The sequence below is a fragment of the Nerophis lumbriciformis genome, linkage group LG23 (assembly GCF_033978685.3).
Source record: "Nerophis lumbriciformis linkage group LG23, RoL_Nlum_v2.1, whole genome shotgun sequence".
Classification (NCBI taxonomy): domain Eukaryota; kingdom Metazoa; phylum Chordata; class Actinopteri; order Syngnathiformes; family Syngnathidae; genus Nerophis; species Nerophis lumbriciformis.
In genome coordinates this window covers 9505001-9517011 of record NC_084570.2, presented here as the reverse complement: position 1 = coordinate 9517011, position 12011 = coordinate 9505001, and the positions used below count along the sequence as shown (strand labels likewise).

The following is a 12011-nucleotide window of genomic DNA, read 5'->3' as shown; positions in this document are numbered from 1 at the left end:
GTTAAAGTACCAATGATTGTCACACACACACTAGGTGTGGTGAGATCATCCTCTTCATTTGACCCATCACCCTCACCCCCCGGGAGGTGAGGGGAGCAGTGAGCAGCAGCGGTGGCCGCGTCCGGGAATAATTTTTTGGTGTTTTAACCCCCAATTCCAACTCTTGATGCTGAGTGCCAAGCAGGGAGGTAATGGGTCCCATTTTTATAGTCTTTGGTATGACTCCGGTGTGAGACCTGCCGATCTCAGGGCGGACACTCTAACCACTAGGCCAAAGTCAATGAAATCTTGAGAGATTTATAATCATATTTAAGTGAACGATGACAGGTTATGTGATTATTTAAATATATGGTATTTTTTTGTAAAAAGAAACAAAACTAAATTATATAGGGGTATATGCAGTTTATATATATATATATATATATATATGTGGTAAAAAATCACAAGACTACTTCATCTCTACAGGCCTGTTTCATGAGGGGTTCCCTCAATCATCAGGAGATTTCACACATACATATATTGCGCTCTACCACGGTATCGAGCACTATTTTTTGGATAATCTTATTAAGACATATATATATATATATATATATATATATATATATATATATATATATATATATATATATATATATATATGTATATATGTATATATATATGTATATATGTATATATATATGTATATATGTATATATATATGTATATGTATATATATATATATATATATATATATATATATATATATATCAATCAATCAATCAATGTTTATTTATATAGCCCTAAATCACAAGTGTCTCAAAGGGCTGCACAAGCCACAACGACATCCTCGGTATAGCCCACATAAGGGCAAGGAAAAACTCACCCCAGTGGGACGTCGATGTGAATGACTATGAGAAACCTTGGAGAGGACCGCATATGTGGGTAACCCCCCCCCCCCCTCTAGGGAGACCGAATGCAATGGATGTCGAGTGGGTCTAACATAATATTGTGAGAGTCCAGTCCATAGTGGATCCAGCATAACAGTAAGAGTCCAGTCCACAGTGGGGTCAGCAGGAAACCATCTTGAGCGGAGACGGGTCAGCAGCGCAGAGATGTTCCCAACCGATATACAGGCGAGCGGTCCACCCCGGGTCCCGATCCCGGACAGCCAGCACCCCATCCATGGCCACCGGATCTGTGTGTCTCCCCTTCCACAAGGGATAGGGGGGAGCAGAGGAGAAAAGAAAAGAAACAGCAGATCAACTGGTCTAAAAAAAAGGGGGGCTATTCAAAGGCTAGAGTATACAAATGAGTTTTGAGATGGGACTTAAATGTTTCTACTGAGGTAGCATCTCTAACTGTTACCGGGAGGGCATTCCATAGTGCTGGAGCCCGAATAGAAAACGCTCTACAGCCCGCAGACTTTTTTTGGGCTCTGGGAATCACTAATAAGCCGGAGTTCTTTGAACGCAGATTTCTTGCCGGGACATATGGTACAATACAATCGGCAAGATAGGCTGGAGCTAGACCGTGTAGTATTTTATACGTAAGTAGTAAAACCTTAAAGTCGCATCTTAAGTGCACAGGAAGCCAGTGCAGGTGAGCCAGTATAGGCGTAATATGATCAAACTTTCTTGTTCTTGTCAAAAGTCTAGCAGCCGCATATATATATATATATATATATATATACGGTATATATATATATGTATGTATGTATATATATATGTATATACATATACATATATATATACATACATATACATGTATGTGTATATATATATATATACATACATACATATATATATATATATACATATATATATATATATATATATGTGTGTGTGTATATATATATATATATATATATATGTACTGTATGTATGTGTGTGTGTATATTTTTATATATACTGTATATATATTTACAAATATGTATATATATATATATATATATATATATATATATATATATATATATGTATGTATGTATGTATATGTTCTAGGTATGTTTTTAAAAAGCTAGTTTCAACCAAATCAATGCAATTATTATTTTTTTATTGCATGTAAACATACCAAGTGTGGAGTCCTATGTATGGGGGTTCAAAATTTGATGCTACGCTCCTGCTCCAATCACTTCCTAAAATAATTTTAAATTGCATGGAAAGCCCACTTGAACACGTCTAATGAATAAAATAAAAATATGTAGTGTTTCACACAATTATATTGAAATTGTGAATTTCAATAACAACAATTATCTAAGATGCTTCTTTTTGATACAATATTTGTTCAACGCTGACATCTAGTGGTAGACAGAGGAAGCGCATTCCTGGCAGTTCCTTCATGATCAAGCATCAATTCACAACATCCAAACTTAAAGCAGTAAAACTTTTATTGCAAGCTCTGTCCCTCCAACAGTAGATGTTTTTTACTGTCACGTTTGTCATGCAGGAGAGTAAGTGGTGTGGCGTGCAATTTCCCGCTCTTTTAGTCCGGCGCTCATGGCTGCACCTCGTCCACGAAGCTGAGCTGGGTGGCGTGGTCTTCCCACATTACCTCCCCTTGAGGCGTGGTCATGAAGGGCTGGAGAACATTAGAATGGCAGCAAGGGCGGTGCGGATATGGAGAATGTGGCTCAACATTTGGTCCTGTTAAGTCCAGCAGAAGAGTCGTGCAGGTGGATGAAGAAGAGAGGGATGGGATGGAGGACGAGGTGGGAAGCGGTATCAGCGTGTGCACATGGGGAGAACTGTTAAGTGATGGCGGAGCTGAGCAATGAGACCCAACTGGAAGGTCACTGGAGGTGAGGGTTTGGGAATCGGACCAGCGAAAGACGTCGCACTCTGCTGCGCTCAGCGGAGGAGATGATGGCCCGGGTACCAGGAGGCGCTGTCGGTCCTCTGCATGCTGGGTAAAAAGCGCTGGCGCCGGGGAGCAACCGTGTGACGAGATGCTAGGAGGCGGAGTCACGGTGTTGGGCATCAGCAGGGTCGAGGGGTTGTTGTGAAAAAGTGGTTTGAGAAGTCGCGTGATTTCCTGCAGCTCATGGCTCATGGTGGTTACCTGGCGAGAGAGAACCTTCATCTGGTTCAAGGGGTAAGAGGAGAAGTTTAAAACGCGTTGCGGACCGAAGTTCAAGTGCAGGGGTCGTACCTCGTGTTTGAGTTTAGTGATGGCCTGCATGGTGTCGCAGTCGTCGTGCTCCTCTGTGGACAGACGCATGCAACATGGCATCATGAGAGATCCGGGACTCTTTGGAAAGTGTGCTGGTTTGCGCCTTACCTGCCGGAGCTGAATCAGGGCTGCCTAGGAAACTCTGCGGGGAGCTGGGAGTGAAATCAAACTTAGTGGCAAAACCACTTTGGTTTTCAGAGTCGACGCCATCCACAAACCTGAACGTAAAAGGAGAAAAAAGGTCAAATATCGGTTAAATGTGGAATTAGTAAGAGCCTGATTCTTTAATGTGTTTAGATGTAAATAGGTGCACGGACTGGCTCCACTGAACTACTCAATTTCCATAACGTAAATGACCGCCAGAACCACAACACCAGGGGGAGCTCCACAAACCACGTTAAACCCAGATTCCGATCTAACAAAGGTCTTAACTCATTCTCCTTCTATGCCACATCAATATGGAATGCACTCCCAACAGGTGTAAAAGAAAGTGCATATCTATCCTCCTTCAAAACTGCACTAAAAGAACACCTCCAGACAACTACAACCCTAGACTAACACCCTCCCCCACCACATCCCACCTCCCCGGATTGTAAATAATCAAATGTAAATAATCAAATGTTTATACTTGTTCTTATGCTTTCTGAACTCACTATGTTCACTGCTCGCTGTACATATCCTACCAAGTCAGACCTACACTGTTCCATTGTCCATTTCTCTGATTATATACTTGTTGATGACTGAAGTACTGATATCAACCAAACCTACCCCCCCCCCCCCCCCGCGCTCCAACCCCCCAAATAATGTAAATAATTCAATGTATATACTCTGATGATTAACTTGTGTAATGACTGTTTTATGCCGATAGTATATATTTGTAACATGAATTGATTTACGTGGACCCCGACTTAAACAAGTTGAAAAACGTATTGGGGTGTTACCATTTAGTGGTCAATTGTACGGTATATGTACTGTACTGTGCAATCTACTAATACAAGTTTCAATCAATCAATCAATCAATTCTTTCTTCGACTTAAATCTGTCCTTGCGCGCTTACGTCACTCTGTGTGGAGCAAGCCTTAAAACGGACCTATAATGCAAAACCAATTTCTTACCTATTGTTACCTGTTTTTGTGTATTTGGGATCTGCATAAGTCCAGGACAATATAATATAAAATCAAACCATGGCGTCATTGTGGAGATATTTATATAACTATCTTGCCTTTCTTCATCCATCCCTCCATTTTCTACCGCTTGTCCCTTAAGGGGTGGCGGGGGGTTCTGGAGCCTATCCCAGCTGCACATGGGCGGAAGGCGGGGTACACCCTGGACAAGTCATCTCATCGCAGGGCCAACACAGATAGATAGACAACATTCACACTTCATACTTCCTCCAAGTGAGCCGTTTGGAATTTGCGCAATTAGTGACGTCAGCGGATATCTCCATATATGGTAAAGTTTGACTCGAAGAGCTTTGCGCGAGTCCGCCATTGTAGACATTAAATTCCTGCTTTTTCTCTCCCCTCTTGTTGTCGGGAAGACTGGCTCGTACATGCATCCTCCGCTGTTGCCATTTCTAATAGAAAGTAGCATACAGTTCAAACTTAAACTCCATATGCAAGCGCTAAAAACTACATTGGCTGACGGGGAGAAGACGCAGTCAAAGTGGAGGCAGGTAAATAAGACCGCCCACAAAATAAATCGTTATACGACCCCTTTAAATGTGGGTGTTCCCTGTCAAATCTGGGCTTCCGCGTATTCGTCCATCAACTTAAATACTTGTGCTCTTACGCACCTCAGAGGCTGGAATAAGTCCAGCGCCCCCGGGAAAGGGGAACATTATATTGAAGTTTGGATGCAGTGTACACCACACGTAATAAAATGACAAAAGAAGACTATCAAATCTTTTCTGATCGCTTCAATTGAGACACATGGAAACATCCATTGAGATGAGGATAAAAGGGCTACAATTCCACTCTGTATTGACTATCAAAAATCAAAATGCACATCGCTGTCTCGGGATTGCGACTGCGCTTATATTTACCATGTCGGGACATCCAATGGACGTTCAATGCATTGCATCCTGATCGTTTTCACTATATGACTTCTCAATAGAAAATACATATATAATGTAACATTTATAAATTGAGTCAACTGATTTTTTGACAGTCAATATCAAACTGCCATCTCAAGCAAGCACACACACACACACACACACACACACACACACACACACACACACACACACACACACACACACACACACACACACACACACACACACACACACACACACACACACACACACATTCTAAACCCATCCTGACGTGTCACAGCTTCACAAACATTTGTATTAAACAGAACTCTTAACACCACAAATAACACCAGGGTGGGTATAACAATGAGTGAAACAGAGTTTCCTCTACGGATTATAATTCCCACCCAGCCAGGAAGAAGCTGTTGTAGCGTGCGTACACACACCACATCACCATGACAACACACCTACCCATGACAAGCACTGCCTGGATTGAACCAGCCTTTTCAAATGTAAAATCTTATCTTTTTCATGGATTTCTATGACATTCACAAGTGTTAGGGAAACTCCATGCTCCACAATATTCACGCAACCAAAAAAAAAAAAAGTGTCACGGTAAAGTCTTCAATCCAGACTTGAACACTCTTGCATAACTAACGTGTAGTGAGCATGTTCGCATGAGAATAGAAAATAAGATAAACATGTAAAGCTAAAGTGGATTACATTTTTTTTTACTGTAGCAACCCGGCTGTTGAAGTTAAAGAGTTTTGTGATTTAGAACTGTGTGCACCACATGGCTAGTGACTCTGTATGTGTGTGTGTATGTGTGTGTGTCGGCAGGGCGGGTGCAAATGAGGACAGTTAGGCTAGTTGTTGTTTCGCCTTTGTTTTTAATTTTTGGGCTGCGTTGAATGCAACATCCCAGTACTAGCGGCGCACTGCATTTTGACGTACCTCTCAGTGTGAACTCACTTTTTATGCACTCTAAATGCTAAGTGTGAGTATGCAAGTGTGCGAGTTGAAACACAGCCAATGTTTCCTTCATCCTTTCACACGTCTGCATCCTGATTAATATCCGACTCCATCTCAAAGATGATGAAAATGTGTCGGTTTTGTGTTTTTTGCTTTGTCCCACTGGAGAGTGAATGGATGCACACACACACACACACACACACACACACACACACACACACACACACACACACACACACACACTTGCTTGCTTATGGCAGTCCATCGATGTCGATGATGACGTTGCTCCAAACGAAGTATTGGATTGGTTATTGTTGTGCCTTTCGCCTGTGCATAGCCAGGTGGCTGCTCAGGCCTATGCGTGATCCACAGACTTTGTCACAGGAGGGGCAGGGGAAGGCAGCAGTGATGGTCGCTGGTGCTGTGGCACGTTGGTGTCTTTGTGCACGCCGCTGTGCTCTCCGCTCTGTGAACTTCTCCTGAAGATGAGTGATTCCCTGGTGGCAGGTAGAGCTCCAGGTCTGGCGGTCAGCAGCCAGGGACTCCAGTGCTGGTGGTTTGATGTCACACTTTTTCAGGAGAGTTTTAATGTGGTCCTTGTACCGTTTTTTCTGGCCCCCGGCAGACCTTTGACCGACTGAAAGCTGGCCATACAATATCTGTCGGGGTAGGCGGTGGGCTGGCATACGGATCACATGTCCGACCCATCTTAGGTGTTTTTGGCCAAGGAGTGCTGTGATGCTGGGTGTGTTGGTCCGGTCATAAATTTCAGTGTAGAGCACCCTGTCTTCCCAGGTCAGACCTAGGATCCTTTGGAGGCAGCGGATGTGGAAGGCCTCGAGACTCTGGATGTGCCTCTGGTAGGGTGTCCAGGTTTCAGAACTATAGAGCAGCGTGGAGAGGCAGACTGCCTTATACACGGCTGTCTTGGTGGAGATGGTTAGATTCCTATTTAGGAAAACCCTGGACCGTAGCCTTCCAAAGGCAGCAGAGGCCAGACCAATACGGGCCTGGACGTCATCGTCAATGGTGCAGGATGGCGACAGGGTGCTACCGAGGTAGGTGAAGTGGGGGACGGTGGCTAATGGGTGCCCGTCAAGGGTGAAGATCGGCGTATTTGGCTGGGGAGTAAACTCCTGCACGAGTATTTGTGTTTTCTTGGTGTTTATCTGAAGACCAATGGCACTGTAGATGGAGGCTACCACATTCAGTGCACGCTGGAGAGACTCTGGTGAGTGTGCAAGTACAGCACAGTCATCTGCATACTGTAGTTCCAGAATATGCTGGGTGGTGAGTTTAGTGGTGGCTTGGAGGCGACGGATGTTAAAAAGGTTACCATCCAGCCGGTATTGTATCTGAATCCCATCTGTGGGGTCCAGGTGTTTATGGGACAGGAGGGTGACAGTGGAAATGAACATGTTGAATATGGTTGGGGCAAGGACACACCCTTGCTTGACCCCCACATCCACACTGAAAAATGGGGATTGTTGGCCGCCGTTGCTCACACAGGCCTGCATGCCATCATGTAGCTGTCGCAGTAGGTTGCAGAACTTTGCTGGTACACCTAGTTTTCCAAGTACTTCCCACAACAAGTCCCGGTTTACTGTGTCGAAGGCCTTGGACAGGTCAATGAATGCCATGTACAGGTCTTTGCGGTGTTCTCTGCATTTTTCCTGTACCTGTCTGGCAACAAAGATCATGTCTGCGGTGCTCCGATCACGTCTAAAGCCGCATTGAGATTCGGGCAGGATGTTTTCGGTTACATGAGTTGCTACTCGATGTAACATGATCCTTGCTAGCACCTTCCCAGCTGCGGATAGTAGGGAGATACCTCTGCTGTTGCCGCAGTCTGCTTTGTCGCCTTTGCGCTTATAGATTGTTATGATGTTAGCATCCTTCCAATCTTGCGGGATGACTTCAGACGACCAGATGGCAGTGATCAGCTGGTGCATTCTGCGGTGCAGGAGATATCCACCGTGCTTCAAGATTTCTCCCGGGATCTCGTCAAGGCCTGGGCTCTTGTTGTTTTTTAGACCCTTGATGGCCTTGAGTACCTCTGAGAAGCTGGGAGAGGAGTCCAGCGAGTCTACAGGGGGCAGGCATGGGAGGTCAGAGAGTATGTCTGTCTGTACAGGGTTCGTTGTGTTCAGCAGTACCCTGAAATGCTCAGCCCATCTGTCCAGGATCTGTTGTTTGTCCTTGTAGAGAGTGGTGCCGTCAGCTGATCTAACTGGGGTGATGTTCTTCCTCTGTGGGCCATAGATGGACTTGATGGAGTCGTAGAAGGCATGAGAGTTGTTGGTGTCTGCGTGATGTTGTATTTCGCGGGCCTTCTGGGTCCACCAGTCATTCTCCATGGCTCTGAGGGTGCGCTGGGTTTCACTTCTGAGGCGGATGAGCTGAGCCTTTAGGACGGTGGATTGAGGGTTTGATATGTGAGCTGCAAGGGCCTTGTGTTTTGCCTGAAGCAAGTCATAGATTCCTGGCGCACTATTGTCAAACCAGTCTTGATGTCGCCTTCTGGTGTACCCTATAGACTCCACGGCTGCCTGGTGGAGGGCAGTGCGTAGGGTGCTCCAGGTAGGTCCAGTGTCCAGATCTGGTGGCACTTCAGGAATCTTGAACAGCTGATCTGCTACCTTTTTCCTGAGCTGGTTGACGGAGTGCATGGACTTCAGTGCATCGCAGTTGAGCCTCTTGGAAGGTGGTGTTTTTCTCTGTTGAGGACGTATTTCCAAGTCAATCTTTGTTCTGATCAGGCGGTGGTCAGTCCAACAGTCAGCTCCACGCATGGCCCTAGTGATGCGCACCTCCTTCCTGTCCGCTTGGCGGGTGATGATGTAATCTAGGAGATGCCAGTGTTTAGAGCGAGGGTGTTGCCAGGATGTTTTGTACTTGTTCTTCAGTTGGAACAAGGTGTTTGTGATGACCAGTTGGTGCTCAGAACATAGAGTGAGAAGACGGAGACCATTGTTGTTGAGCTTGCCAACACCGTGCCGACCCATCACTTCCCTCCACAGTACACTGTCCGAGCCCACTCTTGCGTTAAAATCCCCTAGAAGGATGAGCTTGTCAGTGAGTGGTGTTTTGCTGATGGCGGAGTGCAGGGAGGCATAGAACTCTTCCTTACATTGAGGGTTGGCAATCAGTGTTGGGGCATAGGCGCTGATGAGGGTGCAGTAACGGTTATTGGTGAGGGGAATCCTCCAGGTCATCAACCTTTCGCTAATGCCAACTGGAGATTCGGGAAGCTTCTGAAGTAGGGAGGTCCGCACAGCGAAGCCTACACCATGGAGGCGGTGGGAGCCTTCCGGAAGCCCTTTCCAGAAGAAAGTGTATCCTTCTCCCACCTCGGCTATGGAGTCCTCCCCATGGAAGCGGGTCTCGCTGAGGGCCGCAATGTCGATGTTATACCTCTTCAGTTCGTGCGCCACCAACGCTGTTCTTCTGCGGGGACGAGATGAATCATCACGCACATCCAAAAGCGTACGGACGTTCCAAGTCGCTAGTGTGAGTGTCAGTCGGGTTTTATTCTTGTGTTTTCGACCGCATGGGGGGGATGACCCGGCAGCTGCGGTAGGCTGCCCGGGAGTGGAGGAACAGACCATTTTTAGGCCACATTTTCTAGGCCCTTCCCATCTCAGGGTGAGCAGGGTGGGGCTGCTCAGTCACGTGGGGAGCTGCCGAAGAGACACGCTGTTCCGTCCCGTACCTCAGCGACCGTCTATCCCACGCCGCCTGCGTGCAGAGTTGGGCTAGATACTCCCAGTCACATCCTGACCTGTATCTGCCACCCTTCTCCATCGCCGCAGGACTTGGAGGGGAGGGGATGGGATGGGAAAGGGGGTGGGGGTGTTTGGAGCAGGCCTGCGCAAGGAGTAGATTAGAGTGAAGGAAGTGGTGCGCAGTCACTACCCTCACTACCTTGGCTCCCCCCTACATCTTCCAGTGGCATGAGGAGCTCATGACGACCTTCTGCAGGAAGGAGTTGCAGAAGACTGCCAACACACCGGTCTGTTGATGGCTGCCTGATGCGGGTCTTCACAACAGATTTGTCGTTAGGGGTTTACTCCCGTAGCCAAACACACACGGTGCACCCAGTAGGCAGTGAGGCACCCTTAACCTTCATCCGCCTTTACTGCCGGGGGGGGACGCGTCATCCTCCGCCAGTTCCGCCGTTGAGGTTTTTTGGATCGCGCTTCGTCTGGAACCTCCCCCTCGACCTTACCGCCATGGTTGAACCTACCAGGAGCCGAGGCTCCCGACGGCATCGCTCTTAGGTTCATTGGAACACACAAGGCTCTCCACCACGACAAGGTGGCGACCCGTGGAGAACAACACACACACACACACACACACACACACACACACACACACACTTTTGTATTTGTTACCTTCTTGAGACCTCCGAAAAATGCCTATCTCTTTAGGACGACCCTTTCTAGATACATACAGATTTTTGTTTACAACATTAATAACGTATACATGCTAAACAAATATAAAAAAGCTTGTTGTGAAAAATGAGTTGGAATTTCACAAGATAAAGGTCAGAGTTTCACAAGTAAAACGTAATTTTACTCAACGCAAGCCAAAATTTTACAAGAAAAACTGAACATTTGTGCAATATTATGATAAAAGTTGAAATTTTACTTACTTTAATTTTGGCAATATTATAATAAGAATTGGAATTTTTACTTGGCAAAATTATGACAAAAATCATAATTTTACTCCAAAAATGTCACTATTTTACAACACCAACAAAAAATTGGCAATATTGTGATAAAAGTCGGAATTTTATATGACACGTCACCATTTTGCATTAAAAAGTAATAATTTTACATTAAAAAAGTAATAATTTTACAAGAAAATTGTGCAATATTACAGAAACAGAAAGAATATGAGAAATAGTTCCCAATTTTAAAAGAAAAACGTTGACACATTGTGAGAAAAAGACTGCTTTTAGTAAATTTTTTGTTGGTAATTGTTTTTTAATCTTTATTATTTCATTTAATTCATTTTATTTCATTTTTTATTTATCTCCTTCATTGATGTGCATATTTGATCGATAAACAATTATACCACAATTATTAAATTATACATTTACACACCAATGCCTGAGAAGGAGCAGGATGAAGAAAAATCTTATATTTTCCTGCCCCCTTCAACATAATACGTAGTCTTACTTAATATCATATAAACCAACAATTACATCCAAATATAACGAAAACAAACAAAAAAACATACAAAAAAACACAACAAGTGCAAAACTTCATGAAGTACAAACCGAAAAAAAAAAAAAAAAAGAGTAGTATACACCTCACGGGATGATACAAAACAAATACAAAACCAGGCAAAAAATAAGTAAAATAATAAATATAAAGCAAAATGTAAACACTTATGGCTGTCCATATGATCTTATTGTTCTGTCTTTATATATTTTTTTCAATTGGAATATATTTTTACAATCTTTTATCTCATTGTTACTTCAAGTTACAAACCCCGTTTCCATATGAGTTGGGAAATTGTGTTAGATGTAAATATAAACGGAATACAATGATTTGCAAATCCTTTTCAACCCATATTCAGTTGAATGCACTACAAAGACAAGATATTTGATGTTCAAACTCATAAACGTTTTTTTTTTTTTTGCAAATAATAATTAACTTAGAATTTCATGGCTGCAACACGTGCCAAAGTAGTTGGGAAAGGGCATGTTCACCACTGTGTTACATCACCTTTTCTTTTAACAACACTCAATAAACGATTGGGAACTGAGGAAACTAATTGTTGAAGCTTTGAAAGTGGAATTCTTTCCCATTCTTGTTTTATGTAGAGCTTCAGTCGTTCAACAGTCCGG

The 12011-nt window shown here is 44.2% G+C and overlaps 1 protein-coding gene across 2 annotated transcripts in view; it reads right to left on the bottom strand.

The window, feature by feature from the left end:
* Positions 1-2249: 2249 nt before the first annotated feature.
* The window catches only part of LOC133622443 (voltage-gated delayed rectifier potassium channel KCNH8-like), a 109056-nt gene continuing 99294 nt past the window's right edge, over positions 2250-12011 (bottom strand). For both annotated transcript variants that reach the window (XM_061985196.1, XM_061985197.1), the window contains 3 exons: positions 3256-3365; positions 3127-3179; positions 2250-3057 (listed from right to left, as the gene is read on the bottom strand). In XM_061985196.1, the coding sequence (XP_061841180.1) occupies positions 2473-3057; positions 3127-3179; positions 3256-3365 (748 nt within the window). In that variant the 3' untranslated portion in view covers positions 2250-2472. The remainder of the gene's footprint in view (positions 3058-3126; positions 3180-3255; positions 3366-12011) is intronic.